Source organism: Aegilops tauschii, chromosome 2 (assembly GCF_002575655.3).
Source record: "Aegilops tauschii subsp. strangulata cultivar AL8/78 chromosome 2, Aet v6.0, whole genome shotgun sequence".
Taxonomy (NCBI): domain Eukaryota; kingdom Viridiplantae; phylum Streptophyta; class Magnoliopsida; order Poales; family Poaceae; genus Aegilops; species Aegilops tauschii.
The window spans coordinates 176,939,290-176,960,550 of record NC_053036.3 but is presented as its reverse complement, the minus strand read 5'-3'; the positions used below and the strand labels follow the sequence as shown (position 1 = coordinate 176,960,550).

At 47.7% G+C, this 21,261-nt stretch overlaps 1 protein-coding gene across 1 annotated transcript; it reads right to left on the bottom strand.

Moving 5' to 3' along the window:
• Positions 1 to 2,510: 2,510 nt before the first annotated feature.
• On the bottom strand, positions 2,511 to 5,170 carry LOC109766820 (sugar transport protein MST6). Its single transcript, XM_020325583.4, has 3 exons — positions 4,822 to 5,170; positions 4,122 to 4,450; positions 2,511 to 3,891 (listed from the first exon to the last, which is right to left on the bottom strand). The coding sequence occupies exons 1-3, from the start codon at positions 4,952 to 4,954 to the stop codon at positions 2,773 to 2,775; spliced, it is 1,581 nt and encodes a 526-aa protein (XP_020181172.1). The 5' UTR covers positions 4,955 to 5,170; the 3' UTR covers positions 2,511 to 2,772.
• Positions 5,171 to 21,261: the final 16,091 nt, after the last annotated feature.

Here is a 21,261-nt window from a genome sequence, read left to right as displayed (position 1 = left end):
AGGTGGACGTACGCACTACGTTCTACTAGAAGAAAGCGGTATTTGCAGCATGCAACTACTCGCGATAATGCAGTTGAGGAAATGGGTAATGCAGAATGGCCTAAAAGTTGATGCACGGGCCGGCATGCGGCCGGAGCGCCACCAGAAGAGACATTGACGGGCCATCTTCGAAGCAGCGTCGCATCAAAAGATCTCGTAGTCACAATGGATGGATGGTCCCATAACTTACACGTCCTTCGATCTTCTAATGTACCACAAAACCCTTGGATTCCATGTGGCAACGTGTAACCGTCTTGGGGCATCTTCAACTTCAAGGACGTTTTACCAACACATTTCTAAATGTCCGCGGACATTTTCGAACATGTTCACGAGGATCGCTCGTCCGTATATCATTAAAAGGTGTGATTAGATCTCAATCGACTGACACTTAATCAAGTCTTAGTCAAATGATATAGTATGTAAGAAAAAAATCGAAAATAATTTTTTTGTATGAATCTTCATGCAAAATCAAAGAAAGTAGCATCGGCTGAGACATAACGAAGCCTCAGTCGACTCAAACTTAGCAAAACTGATCATTAAATCCTATCGTACAAAAGATGGCCCTTTCATTTTTCTTCTATATTGAATAGTTCAATGCACCAGAATCTAAAGATAAATATTCTAATGCAAACAATATTTCAAATATAAATTCAGTTTATTCTCATGCATGCTCTAGTTGTCCATATGAACTGCCCACAAAGTGCTTCATATGAGAGCATCTCCAACAGGCTCCCAAAAACTGCTTCAGGCACTAAAATTTAGATTTTTTGGCGCCGGACAGCTCCAACAGAAACTATAAAATAGTGCGGGTGCAAAAAAAGGTTGGCCGCACACTGAAAACGCTATTAAAAGCTGCAAATTTAAGGCGCCGGATTGCGCGCGCTTCACAGTTTACACTGCGTGTTTTATTGGGCGCGTGTTTTGGGGCATCTGCTAAACCAATGTTGGGCCCAGCGTGCTAAAAGTGCTACAGTGGCGCACTAAAACTATTTTAGGGCGCGGAATTTTTGTGCTACTGTTGGAGATGCTCTGAGGAGGGTGGGCTTGCGGGAAAACACGGGCTTCGGGGTTTTGGCCGAGAAATGGGTGTCGAAGTCCGACGTGGCGGATATCCGGACTCCTGCCCCCCCCCCCCCCCCCTCTCTTTTGATTTGGGCATCCTGGAGGATTTCAAACATCCGGATCGGTCGTGCTTGATTTCTAGGCCGCGTTGAAAACCTAAAAGTGTCCAGGCCGTCCGGTCCGAACATTTGTCGACGATTTGATGAGCCGTATTGGAGATTCCTTCATGACCCCAAACAAAAATGGACAAATAACTGATATTCAAGTAATTCGGTCAAGGCTCCTAGCATATAAGGCCATCTACAACGCGGGGTGATAGGAACGGGATGCTAGATTAAGATTTCTACTGATCAGCAATAACACCATCAAATCAAATATTATAGCATGATATCAGTGCAAAAAATGTCACCGCCGTAGAAGTTAAAATGTTTAATAAAATGGATGCCATTCTTTTTAATCATCCAACAGAGTATAGAGTCCCACAAAGTACAGGATAAGGTTACAACCAACGACCCATCTAACAGAGTGAAATGCATAAAACCATGACAATTGCGTCATCATTAGCAAAAAAAAATCACTCTTGGGTCTCTTGCAAAATGCACCAAATGCAAGCTAAAAATTAACAAAATGCACCGAACCTCATATGGGTCCTTGAGCAGCTCCTTGCGCTTGGCCGACACGCGCTTCGGCGTGGTGACATGCGCGAGCCCACCCGGCCGGGACACGACCAGGGGAGCCGCGGACGCGACAGAGGGGCCGCTCGACCCCGGCACCGTGGTGAGATCGCGGCCATGGTAGACGCCTACTCAAGCAACATTAGCGGGAGGTGGGTTGCTTTTTTTTACAGGGATGAGAGGTGGGTTGTGACAAGTAGTTGACGATAGTCATGCCATACTTTAGCGTTTTGCCACGTCAATTTCGATGGCAAGCAGTGTTCAGTGCGTTTTGTCAATTTTTAGTGTCGCGGTTGATGCATTTTGCGACGAAAATCAGAGTAGTCCTTTTTTTTTGCGGACGAGAGTAGTCCTTTTACCTAATAACGACACAACTGTGATGGTTTTATACATTTTACTCCATCTAACAAAATGACCTAGAGTGCACTCGGCTAAGAAACAAGAGAAGTGCACTAAGTTAACACACCAAAGAGAAATAGCACCGATCTTGCTGTTTAATAGTGCTGAGGGGAAGGGCCCTAATTAGAAAATCATTTGTTTATTCTTTTTCAAGGGTCTCCGTAAAGCGTCTGGATTGTAGATGCTCTAACCAGTATTGTATAGTGGCCAAACATGCCTAGATTAGACGAGAGATGCTGCAATTTGTAGTTTCTCGACAAACCAAGAATTACATGCCACATTGCTCATGATGTGTACTAGAAATTATGTTAATTCAGAGCGCAGAGACACAGCAAGTTCATTCAACCAGCATCTATATTCACTTTTGATCCAAAGCCACCACGGCACCAGAGTATATATCCGGGCACAAAGGAACCCAAACTTAATAAAAAGAAAAAGAAACTGGGAATGATTAGTGACGCACTGATTGTTCGTCATCATCCTAGGTAGTATGGCAATTATAATACAGAAGACAAAAGAAAAATCAAATCAGGACTCAAAAAGTCCTCGATCGGCCTCGGATGGTAACAGCTTATTGGCCAGCGACGACGTTTCGTCGTCACGGGAGCTTGGCAGCCTGGACCTTGCCGTTGGAGCGCATCTCGACGTCGGCGCCGCCGACGTGCACGTCCTCGTCGCGGATGAAGCGGCCCCAGTACCAGTGCGCCTTCCACACGAGCACCATCTCCTCGATGGGCACGTTCTTGGTCTCCGGCAGGAAGAAGGCGACGAAGAGGGTCATGACGACCACCCACGCGCCGAAGAAAAAGAAGAGCATGAACTTGAAGCGGCAGAGCATGGGGAGGAACGCCTGCGCGATGATGAAGGTGCACAGCATGTTCATCGACACCGTGATGCTCTGCCCCGCCGACCTGATCTCCAGCGGGAAGATCTCGCTGGGGACGAGCCACCCCAGCGGGCCCCAGGACCACGCGAACCCGGCCACGTACGCGCAGATGAAGAGCACCACGAACGCCGCGTACCCCTTGGGGATGTCGGCCACGCCGGTGAACCCGAACTTGGCGCCGATCAGGCTGCCCACCACGATCTGGCAGGCCAGCATCTGGGTGCCGCCCTGCAGGAACAGCTTGCGCCGGCCCAGCCGGTCCACGGTCACGATGGACACGAAGGTGGCGAAGACGTTGACGAGGCCGGTGATGACGGCGGACATGAGGGACGCGTCGTCGGCGAACCCCAGCGTCTTGAAGAGCACGGGCGCGTAGAACATGATGACGTTGATGCCGGTGAGCTGCTGGAAGAAGGGGATGGCGATCGCGAACGTGAGCTGCGGCCGGTAGCGGCGCTGGAGGATGTTGCGCCACGGGTGGCTCACGAGCTTGGACTCCTCGCTGGCGGCCACCAGGTCGCTGTACTCCTCCTCGATGTCGTCCGTGCCGCGCACGCGCCGGAGCATCTTCTTGGCGTCCTCGGTGTAGCCGCGGTCGATGAGGGAGTTGGGGGTGTCGGGGAGGAAGAGCGCGCCGATGGCGATGATTCCGGCCGGCACCGCGGCCAGCGCGAGGCTCACGCGCCAGCCCCACCCGCCCTTGATCTTGGCCGTCCCGTAGTTGATCAGGTTCGCGCACAGGATGCCGATCGTGACCATCAGCTGGAACCCGATGTTGAGCATCCCCCGCAGCCTCGCCGGCGCCATCTCCGACAAGTACACCGGCACCGACTGTCCAATGCAAGCAGTAAAAAACATCATCAGACAAACTGTAAAAGAAGTCGCTTCAAAGCAAGGTCTGATTTTTTTTTTTCAGTTTTCCTCCAGCTATAGAAGAGAGTCAATAATAACAAAAGAAAAATGGAGAGCCAAACAAACGTCACAAACAAAGTCAAAGAAAGAAACAGTGGCGACCCAGATCAGCAATTCGTCGTATCCATGAATCAGCGGCAGAAGTGTACCTGGTTGGCGAAGCCGACCCCGATGCCGAGCAGGACGCGCCCGAGGATGAGCATGAGGACGTTCTTGGCGGCGCCGTTGAGCGCGGCGCCGACGAGGAAGGTGACCCCGCCGGCGAACATGGACCACTTGCGGCCGGCGACGCGGGTGACGGTGGCGGCGAAGAAGGAGGCGACGAGCGCGGCGAGGTAGAGCGAGGAGGTGAACATGGTGAGCAGCTGGCTGTCGAACTTGCAGTACTGGTTGCTCTGGTTCCGCTCCGCCTCCTGCTCCTTGTGGTACACGCCCGGGAAGAACTTCATCAGGAAGGGGTTCATGGAGGTCACGCCACCTGGTGGACGCCATTGCAAAGAATTAATTAGTTCCTTTGTTGATGATTTCGCTTTAAAGTTTCTGCATGCACATCTCTGAGAATGCCAGGTGAGAAATACGATGAAAATATTCATGGCGGCTTCGCAAGAACCCGGTGAGTAGTGGGATAAAGAAATGGAATGGAATATCAGAGATTTGTTTCCATGTGTATAAACGACGCCGTGAATTATGCATGTTGGTAGGTGGACGGTGGAACAACGCAGCATGCCGGATGCGAACAAACTTTCTCCTTTGAAACGATGGATGCGAACAAAATTGAGCACGTCGAGCGTTACTTCTCTGTAATCATGAAGATTACAAAATAGAGTGGTGGTCATGGACGGGACGTACCGGAGATGCCTATGTCGTATCCGAAGATGAGGCCGCCGGTGGCGGCGACGATGCAGGCGAAGAGCACGAACATGGTGAGCTTGCCGGGGTAGTCCTTCCCCCCTCCGGTGTTCACAACCGGGCCGCCGGCCATCGTGACCGCCGCCGAACAGCACCGGAGTGGATCGGCACGAAAGCCAGAAACGAAAGACCAAGGCAACACTAACAACAACTCAGGACGGACCCAATGCCTCTCGAGATTCAGAGGTTCTCCAAGAAGAGTTCTCAGTGGCGCACAAGTCAAAGAGAGGCAGATGGAGACGAGAGAACGCGGAGGAGGACGATGAGAGAGGGAGGGAGGATGAAATGGAGGCGGAGCGGGCATCAATTTATAGGCTGGAGAAGGCCGGGCTCCATCGGAGAGGTGGGCGAATCCGAGGGTTGGACTGCAAAATCTCCATCCAGCCCAACGTCACGTTAGCTTTCTTTGCCCTTTTTTTAGATTTTGCTCGGCGATACCACGAGTAATTGCGGTTGTGGATATGCACCTCTATCCAGCTACCCGATTTCCTGGAAAGAGTGGATGCCGCCATTAATGCGCAGCTGTGAACGTTGCTCTGTTTCGGTGTGAGCTCGTTCGTGGATCGCCGTCCGTCTGCGACGCGTGTCTGGACCTGCACGCCCCAGGAACTATCATCAGAACTGATTAACACCTGTCGGTGTTATCCGTTCCGTTCGTCGTTGCGGAAAGTAGTAATTCAGCGGTGACAATTAGCATCGGGGGTTCGCCAGCGCTACGCCAGTACGCCACGAACGGGGATCGTTATCTGCCTGCTGACTCGGCCACGAATCAGACGCACCGCACCGACTTCTGATCGTGAATCTGCACCTTCCTGATCAGGTTTTCCGGAGTGTGAACATCATGTCTGGAGATGACCTGGTTGTATAGATTGTAATGATGCCTCTGGAATGACAACGTTGCTCAATGTGCACGTTCGTCAGAGCTGACACGACCGCTTTGCTTCAGGTATATGCCTTCATTACAGGCGTTTATTAAAGATCGATCACGATGTACGAACTCTTGCTTGCGCCGACAGCAGAAATGCGCCCCGCCTCTGCATGCCCGTGGGTGCTTTCCGTCCGTTGGATCGCCGAATCAAGAGTCGCTCGTGTGGGCGTGATTTACTAGTGTGCCGGGGTCAACGGAAGCCCACGAGCGGACGCGCGGGCGCGCGGCCGGAGCACGGCGGCCATGGTCAAATTGATTATGCGCCGTCGCACGCACTGTTTGTGTTGGCAGCGCAGCGGGACGTCGACGTCGGCGAGATCGCGGGGCGATCGCGCGCGCGGCGTGAGTAGAGGGGGCATGCCCCCTTTGTGTAGTAGGGATAGGGACAAACACCGGCCACCATCCTACTACCCGGCTACTTCTGGATGAGATGCGTGAGCTAGCGCGCGATCGATCGTCAGAATTGGCAATGGCCGGCGATCAAGATAGCAAGTTTGCAAATCAATACATGCGCACTGATGCTACGATCGACTACTCGACTACTCCTAGTTTTGCTTAGCAGACCAGCACCGAGACAACGTAGCACAGGCACTCCATGGCAGTAGGCAGCAGCACATGGCATCAAGAGACGGACGACCCTACGCACGCGGCCACCGAGTTGGCTTGATTTTCCATAAACATGCAGCGGGTCAAAGCGAGCTAGCCGGGCATGCCTGCCTGCCTGCCTCCCGTTGTGCTAGCTTATCCGACTACGGTCCACCCATTGTCTTGGATGGGCGTATCCGCGTAGTATGCCAGTACGTGCGCGTGCCGACGCCAAGAGGCGGACGGGGAAAGAGGAGAGTAGCAAAGCATGCGTAGCTGCATGACGACGAGAACCAGGTGGGCCCAGCGTCTCCCGGTCAGACCGGCCGTTGCGTTTTCTCCCGTCCCTTTGCTTCCTTGTCCATAATTTGATGCGAGTCAACGCAAAGTTGATGGCATCACTGTTGCTGGCCTGGGCTCACTAACATGCGACAGTGTGGGAGACATGGCAAAGTTGACTGGCAACGGAAATGTGCGGAATGAACGTCGAACGAGTCGCTCCATGGCGTAACTGGCTGGACCCGACGGAGACTGGGTTGGGCCCCTACAAGAGGCCTCGTTTCGGAAGTCCAACACGATGAGACTAGTGCAACATGACACTAGTTTGGCGAGAAAGCTGCAAGTTGCATGATTCCCTCAATCAATCAAAGAATAAAAAAGCTGCAAGTTGCATGGCCGCATGGCGCGTCCCCTCGATTTCATAGTGGATGAAATGTGTACAATTTTCTTTATTTTTTTGCGGGAAATTTCGTGCATGTTTCAAATGTTGGAGCTTTACAACAACGAAATCTTGATGCTCTTGCTATTTTAATCGATCGAATGGGTAGACGTAAACGACGACCAGCTCAAGTGGCAAAAGCTGGTGCACCATCCTCGAGAGACCAACGGGAAAAACGTTCAGTTCCGCCGGCGGAGGACCGAAGAAGAGCTCGACCCCACACTGGGAACGTGTGGCATCTGATCTGGATTTTCGTTTTTAAGTTATTGCTCTGAGTTGGTCCCTGATTTCTTCGTGTTTCACTTCGTACAGTGCCTCCCTTTTTATGCTGTTCGTGTAGAGTTAACTGTCTCTACAGAATTTCTTAGTCCCATTGCTATCAGTCAACTGCGCCTGTAAAATTCGCACCTGTCAAATTTCGGACTAAGAGCAGGATCTACCTGACGGTGGAATTCTGTGATTTCAGAAGTCAAGACCCAAGAGGAATTCATCCACAGGTGCGTCAAGGGTTTAACCGTCGTTCTTCCGCAGTCCTAGAAAAGTAGATGGATCAATCATGGATCGAGTGAAAGGTAGCTACATCCAAGCTAGAATATCCAGTGTAGGCGAGCATATTATCGCGTGCACATCTCTGTCGCGACTAATCCAACTGGAACCAGCGTCTGAGCAAGACAATATGCTCTTCTCAAATTTTTATCTGCGGTGAGACCAAGACAACATACAAGCCAATCATATTCTATTTTGGTCACATCCGGGACGGTGACACCGTCGGCCAATAAGGAAAAACGGCATGGTAAATACCAGTCTGCAGACAAGAAGAATATACTTGGTCGTCGATTAGCTGAATTGACATGTGCAGAACGGGGCACTGGACAGTGGACACTGCAGATTTCATAGCGGAGGTGAGCGGATAATCGAGCTTGTGGTTGAGTACGCCCTACCCAAATGTTTCTTGATGTCAAGCTGTAAACATATCGAATCCAGCCTATATTCCATGAGAATGACGTAAAATTCTCTTTGATTACGATCGAGAGTGACATACATTTGTAGAGAGCAGTAAGAAAAAAAACATGGCCACCAAAGAATAATGGCAGCTTGGTTGGTGCTGTAATGGCTCGTCAGTGTTGTCACTGTAATCGATCTAGGAAAGAATTTAAATCACTCGTTCAGGATCGGGGAATATCATGTTAGGAAATCTGAAATTCCTGCATATACATTGCGTTGAAGAAGAAAAATTGCACGTGAAAAACTGAGAGCTCATTTGATGCAAAAAGGGACAAACTACATATGATGCTCTCAAAAAGGTGAAGTTATCTTCTGTTTTTTCTTTATGAATATCTAGGTGAAGTAATCTTTCTTCGTTTAAGTCACAAACTACTGCCTACTAAGCCGTATGAGTGGATTCAATTCATATGCAGCAGCTTTTTTAGGGATATTCATGTGCAGCAACCGGACGTCAATGCCTCGATAGTCAAATATAATTGGCTTATCCATATCCGCTTTAGGCCAGTGGGACAGCTTTGACTTTGCCGGACGCCGACTTTGGCGTTGCCATCTGAACATATGGCTGGATGCATCGTCATAGGCCGGGGTTTATCCTCCTTTAAAAAAAAAAAACTGAACATATGTGAAAAAAATTATAGACATATGAACAACATTATGTAGCAGCAGCGCGATCCTACTTAGCGCTTAACATGCCAATTATAGTGACATTCATACGTGGCAGCTCCTATACGCCGCGCGTTGCATCCCACTACCGCACGCCACACGGGAGAACAACCTCCGACTAGGCCGGCCCATTGGCAGGTGCGGCGCGAAGCTTGACATTGCAGCGGCAAAAGTCCAAGAAAGAAGAGCCCCCGCATGGAATCGAACAAAAGACATCTTGTTCCTGAATGCCAGTAGCTAGCAACTGGAGATGTTGGGCATTCGTGACCTATCGCCAGTGGCAAATCGAACATTTTTATTTTTTTTGACTAATTCATGAAAATTGTGAATATTTTCAAGCTTGAATTTTTTTAATGAAAATGTGAACATTTTTTGAAATGTGAAAACTTTGTTTTTGTCACACTAGCTTTTGCCTACTTTGTTTATGCCACCCTAGAATTTGGCATCTCATTTTGCCACTCTTAACTTTTGACAATACATCACAATTGCCATTCCATAACAAAAGCAATTTTTCTGAGCGGCAATTGTGATACGGTATCAAAAGCTAAAAGTGGCAAAAGTGAAATGAAAAATTATTACTTTTGCCATGAATGGCATTTATGATACATTATCGAAAGCTAAGAGTGCCAAGGTGAGATGTCAAATTCTAGAGTCACATAACCAAAGTGGGCAAAAGCTAGTGTGACAAAAACAAAGTTCAACATTCAAAAATGTGCATACTTTTACAAAAAGTTCAACATTTTATGAAAACACAAACATTGTATCAAACATTTGATTTTTTTCTGGAAAAACACGGGTATTTAAAAAACATGAACAAAGTTGAAAATGTCAACTATATTTGTAAAAACACATTTTGTTTTGCAAAAGAGAACAAATTTTCAAATTCATTTTTTTTTAAACTGTGAATTTATGAAAGAAGAAACATAAAAATGAAATAAAAGGAAAAGCAAATTTTTTTTGAGAGATATATACAAAAGGAAAAGGGGAAGGAAAACCAGTGAAGAAAAATAGGAAAAAACATGAAGAAAACGCAAAACGAAACAAAGAAGCATTGTGCGCAATAATCGGCGTATAGGGATTTCGTTCAGGAAATTCCTATTTCCCGCTCTCTGCGACAAACTGTCGCTAATTCGCACAAAGCTACCAACTAGCGAACAAGGTGGGCCGGCCCAATTATGAGGTAATTCACGTTCTACAGTTTCCGGTCTTGGGAACCTCCTAGAAGCAGCTCTTTTTTGCGTTGTTCTTTACACCACTGGTTGCTCCTACGTGGGTCGGCCCAGGCAAAAATTGCCCTGTGTGAATCCCTGCCAGTCTGCCGCAAAATGCGGCAGACAGGAGGTCCTTTTCGTTCATACGCAACGTCATGCCCTTCTTCCCTCGGTGGGTCGGCCCATATAAGCTTCTCCCTTGCACCGGTTTTTGGAACCTTCTAGAAGGTTCTTTGGTTTTCATTTTTGGTTGGTTACTTTGATTTTCTTAGACCTTGTTTATTTTCGTTTTATTTATTTATCCATTTTGTTTTTGTTTATCTTTTATCTTTTTATCTTTTGCTCTTTTCAAATTTCAAATTTGCGAACATTATTCAGTTTTACTAATGTCTTAAACTCCATGAAACTTTTCTTAAATCCACGATATGTTTTCAAATTCATGAACTTTATCCAAATCCAAAAACTTTTTAAAAAATCCGTGATTTGTGTTCAAATCCATGAATTTGTTTTTCGAATTAAAAAACAGCTATTTTCTTGAGAAAAAGACCAATAGCTAAAAGAAGAAGAAAATAGCGGGCGAACGAGTGAGCGTGGGCGAAAGGTTTATTGCGCTGCGCCACATGCATTCGCCATGTTCGCCACAGGAGCCAACAGGCGCTTGACACGATGATTAGGTGCTCTCGTAGCAGCGCCGCATGGTGGTTTTCCTTTGCATAGGCTTTCTCCCCCACTCTCTCCTACATGCAATTATGACACATAAACCCCAAATCAGCGGTAGATTCTTTAAAATTCAATTAGAAAAGTTCATCTTCCAAGCTGTTGACCTCATTTATGATTCGCTATCACCATTAGCTTCCTCGCAGCAAGCATTTCGAAAGTAGATTCCATGTCGGATGTTTCGACAACTTTTTTTGTCGATACTTATGAGATTACTACCACTTAATTGACATATTATTACCTAGTTAGTTGTCACATGAATTAACTTTGATGTCAGATTGTTGAACGTCGATATGGACGACTAAAAGACATGCTTCATGGTACTTGCTCTTCTTACTTATTGTTCACACTAGAATACTGACTCTCTTTATATGCAAAACATTGCAAAGTTTAGAAATATACAAATTTATTGTCGGATGACTATATACAATCATCGTGGGAACAATTCATCACTAAGATGACAACTATGGTGCCATAACTTGGCAACTAGGGCCGATGAAAATAGTTCGTAGAAACATTTCAACACGAAGTCTTGTTTTGAAGCCCTCGTCGAGACGAACCCACCGTTGAAAATAGATCGCCAATCGGATTAACGATTTGTGAGATAAATAGTTTCAAAAATAAAATAAATAAGTAATGCAATGATTTCAGCATGATTGCAAGATTCCTACATGTCTTCTCTCTATAAAGGGAAAACCCTGTTGCAATGGCCGCAGCAGGAGTGCATGCACGCACAGTTGCAATGTGGATTTCAAATATATATCTTAAAAAATATTTTTATTACTCAGTTAAATAAAATGATATATTCAATAATTTAACACAACATGAAACAAATGTTTTCTTCTGTTTTTGAAATTATGTTCATATGGTTTTGTGAGATATGTTCACGATTACTTACTAGAAAATTACCCTAAGGATAAAACATGTTATGTAGAATCACAAAAGAAACTTTGTTATATGTAAAACTATTTTTACTCTATTCTAAAAATATTCATGATTTTTAAAACAAATATTAGTGACAATAAAAAAAATATACTCATGTACCTCTGAGAGAGTGCATTACAGAAAATCGTCAGCCAACCCCTCCGCTCAATCTCTGCAATTTTTGTCTCCACCATACAGAGAATCGTCGGTGCACTCTCTCATGTGAAGTCGCGCAACTCATGAACTGTCATGGGTCGGCAGTTCCAGCAGAGACTAATCATTGGGCCCGGCAGTCCTCCTCGCAAGAAACTGCCGATAACGACAATTTTTTTTTCCTTGGGACTGTGATTTCTTTGCTCTCTTAAGGCCCTTCGGAGAAATATATGCAGGTGGTGGAGGCGGCGTGGTATCAACCAAGAATCCCCCAACGCTCCTCTCCGAGGGTTGCATGAGAGCAGGATCAAGCTGCTTTCAGGCCAAAGTGCCATCCTTAATTTTTTCTACCTCCTCGCCACCGCCTTTATGTAATAATGCCATTTGTATCCCTTCGGACATTATTACTTGAAATAGAGTGCAATGGTTTATCTAAAAAAGTAGGACCCTGATAAGTGTCACACGTGTGGCATGAACTGTTGGGAACCGTTGCATGGAAAACAAACAAAAAATTATACGCACACGCAAGATCTATCAAGGAGATGCATAGCAACGAGAGGGGAGAGTGTGTTTACGTACCTCATAGACCGTAAGTGGAAGCGTTTAGTAACGCGGTTGATGTAGTCGAACTTCTTCGCGATCCAACCGATCGAGTACCGAACGTACGGCACCTCCGCGTTCAGCACACGTTCAGCTCGGTGACGTCCTCGCCTTCTTGATCCAGCAAGACGGCGAAGTAGTGGACGAGTTCCGGCAGCACGACGGCGTGGTGGCGATGATGGTTAAGCTATCTCCGCAGGGCTTCGCCGAAGCACTACAAAAATATGACCGAGGGACAAAACTGTGGAGGGGGCGCGCCGCACACGGCTAAGAGATTGTCGTGGTTATGTGTGGCTCCCCCCTCCCACATAAATATAGCTGGGGGAGAGGGGAGCAGCCAGGAGGCGCCCCAAGTAGGGCCGAATCCTACTTGGGCTCCTGCCCTGGCCGCCCCCCCTTACCATATATGTCGGAGGGGAAAAGGAAATGGGGAGAGGGAAGGAAGGGGGAGGCCGAATCCCCCTCCTTTCCTTTCTCCCATAGGCCGACTACCATAGGGGGGTGCGCCAGACCCTTGTGGGCTGGTGTGCTCCCCTCTACTGGCCCAATAGGCCCATCTTTCTCCCGGGGTGTCCGGAACCCCTTCCGGTGACCTGATGACTACCCGGTGCACTCTGAAACTCTTACGGTGTCCAAATATCATAGTCCTATATATCAATCTTTACCTTCGGACCATTCTGGAGCTCCTCATCACGTTTGTGATGTCATCCGGGACTCCGAACAACATTCGGTCACCAAATCATATAACTCATATAACACTGTATCATCAACGAACGTTAAGCGTGCGGACCCTACGGGTTCGAGAACTATGTAGACATGACCGAGACACCTCTCCGGTCAATAACCAATAGCGGAACCTGGATGCCCATGTTGGTTCCTACATATTCTACGAAGATCTTTATCGGTCAAACTGTTATGACAACATACGTAATTCCCTTTGTCTATCGGTATGTTACTTGCCCGAGATTCAATCGTCGGTATCTCTATACCTAGTTCAATCTTGTTAATGGCAAGTATCTTTACTCGTACCGTAATACATCAACTCATAACTAGCTCCTTAGTCACTTTACTTGCAAGCTTATGATGTGTATTACCGAGAGGGCCCAGGGATACCTCTCCGATACTCGGAGTGAAAAATCGCAATCTCGATCCATGCCAACTCAACAGACACCTTCGGAGATACCTTTAGCGCATCTCTATGATCACCAAGTTACGTTGTGACGTTTGATAGCACACAAGGTATTCCTCCGGTATACAAGAGTTGCATGATCTCATGGTCGAAGGAACATGTATTTGACATTCAAGAAAGCAGTAGCAATAAACTGAACGATCATATGCTAAGCTAACGGATGGGTCTTGTCCATCACATCATTCTCTTAATGATGTGATCCCGTTATCAAATGACAATTCATGTCTATGGTTAGGAAACCTTAACCATCTTTTGATCAACGAGCTAGTCTAGTAGAGGCTCACTAGGGACATGGTATTTGTTTATGGATCCACACATGTATTTAAGTTCCCAGTCAATACAATTCTAGCATGAATAATAAACCTTTATCATGATTAAGGAAATATAATAATAACCATTTTATTATTGCGTCTAGGGCATATTTCCATCAGTCTCCCATTTGCACTAGAGTCAATAATCTAGTTCACATCGCCATGTGATTAACATCCATAGTTCACATCGCCATGTGACCAACACCCAAAGAGGTTACTAGAGTCAATAATCTAGTTCACATCGCCATGTGATTAACACCCAAAGAGTACTAAGGTGTGATCATGTTTTGCTTGTGAGAGAAGTTTAGTCAACGGGTTTGCCACATTCAGATCCGTATGTATTTTTGCAAATTCCTATGGCTACTATGCTCTATATGGAGCTACTCTAGCCAATTGCTCCCACTTTCAATATGTATGCAGATTGAGACTCGGAGTCACCTGAATTGGTGTCAAAGATTGCATCGACGTAACCCTTTACGACGAACTCTTTGTCACCTCCATAACCGAGAAATATTTCCTTAGTCCTCTTAGGTAACTAAGGATAATTTTGACCGCTGTCCAGTGATCTACTCCTGGATCACTATTGTACCCCCTTGCCAAACTCATGGCAAGGTACACAATAGGTCTAGTACACAGCATGGCATACTTTATAGAACCTATGGCTGAGGCATAGGGAATGACTTTCCTTCTCTCTCTCTCTATCTTCTGCCGTGGTCGGGTTTTGAGTCTTACTCAACTTCACACCTTGCAACACAGGCAAGAACCCTTTCTTTGACTGATCTATTTTGAACTTCTTCAAAATTTTGCCAAGGTATGTACTTTGTGAAAGTCCTATTAAGCGTCTCGATCTATCCCTATAGATCTTGATGCCCAATATGTAAGTAGCTTCACTGATGTATCTTATTGAAAAATTCTTATTCAATTATCCTTTTATGCTATCCAGAAATTCTATATAATTTCCAATCAACAATATGTCATCCACATATAATATTAGAAATGCTACAGAGCTCCCACTCACTTTCCTGTAAATACAGCCTTCACTGTAAGTCTATATAAAACTATATGCTTTGATCACCTCATCAAAGTGTATATTCCAACTCCGAGATGCTTGCACCAGTCCATATATGAATCGCTGGAGCTTGCACACTTTTTAAGCACCTTTTAGGATCGACAAAACCTTCCGGTTGCATCATATACAACTCTTCTTTAAGAAACCCGTTAAGGAATGCAATTTTGACGTCCATTTGCCAGATTTCATAAAATGCGGCAATTGCTAACATGATTCGGACAGACTTAAGCATCGCTACGGGTTCTCATCGTAATCAACCCTTTGTACTTGTCGAAAACCTTTTGCGATTACCATCAGCGCCCGTCTTCCTCTTGTAGATCCATTTATTCTCAATGGCTTGCCGATCATCGGGCAAGTCTACCAAAGTCCATACTTTGTTCTCATACATGGATCCTATCTCAGATTTCATGGCCTCAAGCCATCTGTCGGAATATGGGTTTCATAGTTCGTAGGTTCACCTTGGTCTAATATCATGAATTCCAGGACAAGATTACCGTACTACTTTGGTGCGCAACATGTTCTGGTTGACCTACAAAGTTCAGTAGTAACTTGATCTGAATTTTTATGATCATCATTAGTTTCCTCTTTAGTTGGTGTAGGCATCACGGGAACAGTTTTCTCTGATGTGCTACTTTCCAATACGAGAGAAGGTACAACTACCTCATCAAGTTATACTTTCCTCCCACTCACTTCTTTCGAGAGAAACTCCTTCTCTAGAAAGAATCTATTCTTAGCAACAAAGATCTTGCCTTCGGATCTGTGGTAGAAGGTGTATCCAATAGTTTCTTTAGGGTATCCTATGAAGACGCACTTCTCCGCTTTGGGTTCGAGCTTATCAGGCTGAAGCCTTTTGACATAAGCATCGCATCCCCAAACTTTTAAGAAACGACAGCTTAGGTTTCTTGCCAAACTATAGTCCATACGGTGTCATATTAACGGATTTAGACGACGCCCTATTTAATGTGAATACGGATGTCTCTAATGCATAACCCCAAAACAATAGTGGCAAATCGGTAAGAGACATCATAGAACACACCATATCTAATAAAGTACGGTTACGACGTTCGACACACCATTACGCTGTGGTGTTCCAGGTGGCGTGAGTTGTGAAACTATTCCACATTGTTTTTAAATGAAGGCCAAACTCGTAACTCAAATATTCGCTTCCGCAATTGTTGGGGATATAACTATTGGGTATGACCTGCCCAGGAGGGGTTGGGTCATACCACTGGCGACTTAAAGATGAAGATGGCGGGTCATGAAGCAAGCCTATTGAAGGCCCAAGACCCAGAGGTGACTTGAGGCCCAAGAGGATGAACCGCCATATGATTAACTTATATTGTAAAGCAAGCTTAGTTAGTCACCGAGCCGGACACGTTGTGTATGAGCCGACCGGGACTCTGTAAGCCACCGGGCATCAACCTGTGTATATAAAGGGGTGACCCGGCGGCGGGTTAGGACAAGAAACAAGAGATCGAGAACTAGGTCAAGCGTATTTGCTCCCTGGTAATAGAAACCCAAGCAATACAACCTAAAGCAGGAGTAGGCTTTTACCTCATTGAGAGGGGCCAAACCTGGGTAAACTCCTTGTGTCCTTTGTTCCGTTTAACCCCTTAAAGCTAACCTAGTTGCGATGGCTCCACACCTAAGTCCTTTCACTAGGGCATCTGCCGCGTTGAGTCCATGATAGTTAGCGCCCACCATGGGGCCAGCGCACAGTGGTTTTGAGTTCTTGAAGGGCAACTTGGCAGGGATCAAGGGGTACGCCATGGGCCGGATGACCAAGAGTCGTCGCGGCAATCTCTACATCGACGACCCTGGCTGGGGCCCTGATAACCCACAAGTATAGGGGATCGCAATAATTTTTGAGGGTAGAGTATTCAACCCAAATTTAGAGAGTCGACACAAGGGGAGCTAAAGAATATTTGAAGGTATTAGCAGCTAAGTTGTCAATTCAACCACACCTCGAGATTAATTATCTATAGCAAGTAATCAGTAGCAATGTAATATGATAGTTTTGATAGTTAGTGACAGCAGCAACAGTAGCAGTAGCAGTGATAGCAGTGATTTTGTAGCAAGTGTAACAGTGATGATAGCAGTAGTAACTTAGCAGAAACAATATAAGATAAATTCGTAGGCATTGGATCGGTGACTTGTTGGATGATATTCATCATGTGACAGTTATAACCTAGGGCGATACAGCACTAGCTCCAGTTCATCGATATAATGTAGGCATGTATTCCGTAAACAGTCATACGTGCTTTATTAAAAGAACTTGCATGACATCTTTTGTCCTACCCTCCCGTGGCAGCTGGGTCCATATTGGAAACTAAGGGATATCAAGGCCTCCTTTCAATAGAGAATCGGAATAAAGCATTAACACATAGTGAATACATGAACTCCTCAAACTACGGTAATCACCGAAAGAAGTCCTGGTTATTGTCACTCTGGGGTTACTGGATCATAACACATAGTAGGTGACTATAACTTGCAAGATCGGATCTAAAACATGGATATAATGATGGATTCATAAACGGTTCAGATCTGAGTTCATGCCACCCGGGCCCAAAGTGACAAGCATTAAGCATAGCAAAGTCATAGCAACATCAATCTAAGAACATAGTGGATACTAGGGATCAAGCCCTAACAAAACTAACTCAATTACATGATGAATCTCATCCAACTCCTCACGGACCAGCGAGCCTACGTAGGAATTACTCACTCCCGGTGGGGAGCATCATGGAATTGGCGATGGAGATGGGTTGGTGATGAAAAACGAAGATCCCCCTCTCCGGAGCCCCAAACGGACTCCAGATCTACCCTCCCGAGGAAGAAAGGGCTTGGCGGCGGCTCCGTCTCGTGGAACGCGATAATTCTTTCTCCCTGATTTTTTCTGGAATAATGTGATTTTATAGTATCAGGAGGGTCGTCTGCGGGGCCACCAGGTGGGTACAACCCACCTGGGCGTGCCAGGAGAGGGGGGCGCGCCCTGGTGGGTTGTGCACACCCAGGTGCCCCTCTCCGGCAGGTCTTGGCTCCAGAAATTCTTATTATTGATATAAAAAATCCTCACAAAGTTTCGTTCCATTCCGAGAACTTTTATTTCTGCACAAAAACAACACCATGGTAGTTCTGCTGAAAACAACGTCAGTCCGGGGTTAGTTTCATTCAAATCATGCAAATTAGGGTCCAAAACAAGAGGAAAAGCGTGAGAGAAAGTAGATATGTTGGAGACGTGTCAACTCCCCAAGCTTAAACCTTTGCTTGTCCTCAAGCAATTCAGTTGATAAACTGAAAGTGAGAAAGAAAAACTTTTACGAACTCTTTTGCTCTTGTTTGCATAAATAAGCTTAAACAGCACCCAGGTTTTCAGCTAGCATTATAACTAACCGTGTCGAGAATAACACTTAAAGATTATATTAACTCAGACCAATGACATAATCAGCTAGCGAGCAATAATAAGATATCTCAAACAGCAACATGTTGTCAAAACAACCATGATATAATATGACAATAGTGGTATCTCGCTAGACCTTTCTAAGACCGCAAAACATAAATGCAGAGCACCTCCAAAGTCCAAGCAACGACTAAACATTGTAATTCATGGTAGAAAAGATCCAGTCATGATGCACCCAACATTAGCTATACACAATGCATAAATCATGACAGCTGTGCTCTCTCAGTTTCTAGCACTTGTTTGAGAAGGTGATGGCACAACATAAAAGTAAATAGATAGTCCCTTCGCAGAGGGAAGCAGTGATTTGCAGAGGTGCCAGAGCTCAATTTTTAAAACATAGATAAATGATCATTTTGAGACATGCACCCTTCTTATTCACTTCACGACCATCAGTTATCAACATCTTCCATGCTAAGCACGCTAGTGGCGGTTCCCAAGCGATAAAAGTAAAGGTTTTGACTCCATTGGGAGTTTTTGTTTGATTATTTCAGAGATGAACTCTTTTTCATATTTGCAGTTTGGGACTGGGCGTCGGGGAAACGACACCTATGGGATCACAAGAATCCCTACTACGGTTGCCTGGGCACAGGGTTGCAAGAAGAGCAGGATCAGTAGCCAGCACAAGGAGCGTTTACCTAGGTTCGGGCCGCGAGGATGCGTAAAATCCTAGTCCTGCTTTGGTGGGTGTATTTCAGAGAGTTCTTGAGCTCTCGAACTAGCTGTGGTGAGTGCGTGGTTCGAAAGAGCCGAATCCTTCTCCAGTATGCCATGGGCCTCCTTTTATAGTTGAAAGGGGCTGCCACAGTGGCACACAGGAGGTGGAAAGGCGCACAGTGTCCTGAGCTTATTGCTCGTATTACAGGACAAGACACATTTAATGCGTAGCTTAGGTGTCCCCCTGCTTTATCGGGGACCGGGGGGGGGGGCGAGGCCCGTCCCGTCCGTCGCCGCTCCTCCCTGCTTCGACACGCGCCTTGGCCAGCGAAGTGTGCGGTGCCATGTAGGCAGGCAGGCAGCTGAGGTGGCGCGGTGGTGGAGCCTTCACGAAGATCTGCATGCCGCCACGAAGGCGCTTGATGAGTTGGCCTGGGGGCTGCATGTTGCCACGCAGGTGCCTGCCCAGCTGGTTGGGCTGGCAGCTGCATGTGAACGGCGGTGGAAGCTTGGTTGGCATGGACCAGGCGGTGGCCCTGCTGGCGTCCTTGGTGAGGGCCTTGCCGGGTGGCCCGGCAAGGGTCTTGCCGTGTGGCCCGGCAAGGGCCTTGCCGGGGGTCTGGTGGCCTTCCTCGACAATGATCTTGCCGAGGATCGTCGTCTTCTAATCCTCATCTGATCTTGAATATGTCTTCACAAAGATCTGCATGCCACCACAGAGGTGCCTTCCCGAGCCCTGGCCCCACATGGATGATGGCGTTGGGGACCGTGTGGCTCAAGGGTGGCTCGCTCTGTTGGTGTGGGGCGAGCTGCCCCGGCAAGGGTCTTGCCGGGGGAGCCTGCTTCGTCCCTCTGCTCCTTGTGGTCTCGGCCTTGGTGTTGCTCTGATTATCTTGGGCTTCGGTCTTACCTTGGCTCACCTCCCCTGTTCTGCTTGGTGCGACCGTGGGCGCGGCTCCGACTGCCCGTGCACAGGTAAAGAAGTACAAAAGCTTGCCCCTCTTTTTGTACACCGACAGGAGCCCCCGGGCCTGGGCCACACATAAGCGCGACACGTTGTTGGGCCAGGCCCAAAACGGTGCGCGGGCAGGCGGGGCGGTTTTTACCGTGGTAAGACTTTTCGCGCGCTGCGCTTCCCACGACCCGCGTGCGCGGCGCGGCGTGGCGTGGAGGGGTGTGCATGACATGGGCGGCATGCGTGGGGCGGTTTCCACACGCATGCGTCATATCGCAGTAAAGAGGCAGCTCGCGCCTTCCCCGTAAAAAGAGGAAGGCATGGAGGCGCGGCTCATTTACTGAACGGGGCTGGGTCGCGGTCTTCAAGGCGTCCACTCCCCACGATCACGTGGTGGGGAGAGGTCGCTTCACCCGTCCCCTCAGTTCTGCACGTCCGCCACGCGTCCTTCATGCGCCTAGGGTGGCAAGCGGTGGAGGCGAGAAACCGGGCCGTCGCTGGTTGGGGCAGCGGGTCGGTCCTGATTCCCTGCGCCTCCGGTGGCTGGATTGGCCGAGCGGGGCGGCCGAGCCCCGACCCCGCCCCTTTATACAAAGGGGAAGGGGGGATGGCGTCCCGAATTCTTCTGTCATCCATCTCCTCTTGCTTCTGCTTCTTCCTTTCACTCGCCATGGAGAAAGGGAACCCGGGTCCCTCGACGGTGGCGGCAAGGGTCGCCGCTCGACAACGCGTCCCTCCTCCTCCTGAGCCCGTGGTGGTGGAACTGGCCGCGAGGGGAAGGGGGAGGGGGCGAGGCCGGGGCAGAGGTCATAGTGCTCGGGGAAGAGGAGGACGGGGCGGCGCGCCGGCTTCGCCCCCGCCAATGGTGCCTTTCCCGATGGAAGGCCATGTCGGAGACCAGCCCCGCGAGTTCTTCATTAGGCTGCGCCGGCCTCCGCGTCGCCGTCTTCATCTTCCCGCCCTGTTTGCTCGGGAGATGGAGTGTGACTGGCCCCAATCCCTCAGATTGCACATGAGGGGTTGTGGGAACGGGGGCACACGGGTCGACGTCGACTTCCCGGCTCCTCGGGTCATGTACCTCCGCCGTGGGTGCAAGACGTTCGCTCGCATCCACAGCCTGACGGCGGGGCTCGTCCTCTACTTCAAATTGATGGAGGATGGCCTGCTCTCCATTAAGGTCTTCGGAGACTTCGGGACTCGCCTGAAGTGCTGCATGGAGAGCTCCTATGATGGAGATTCCG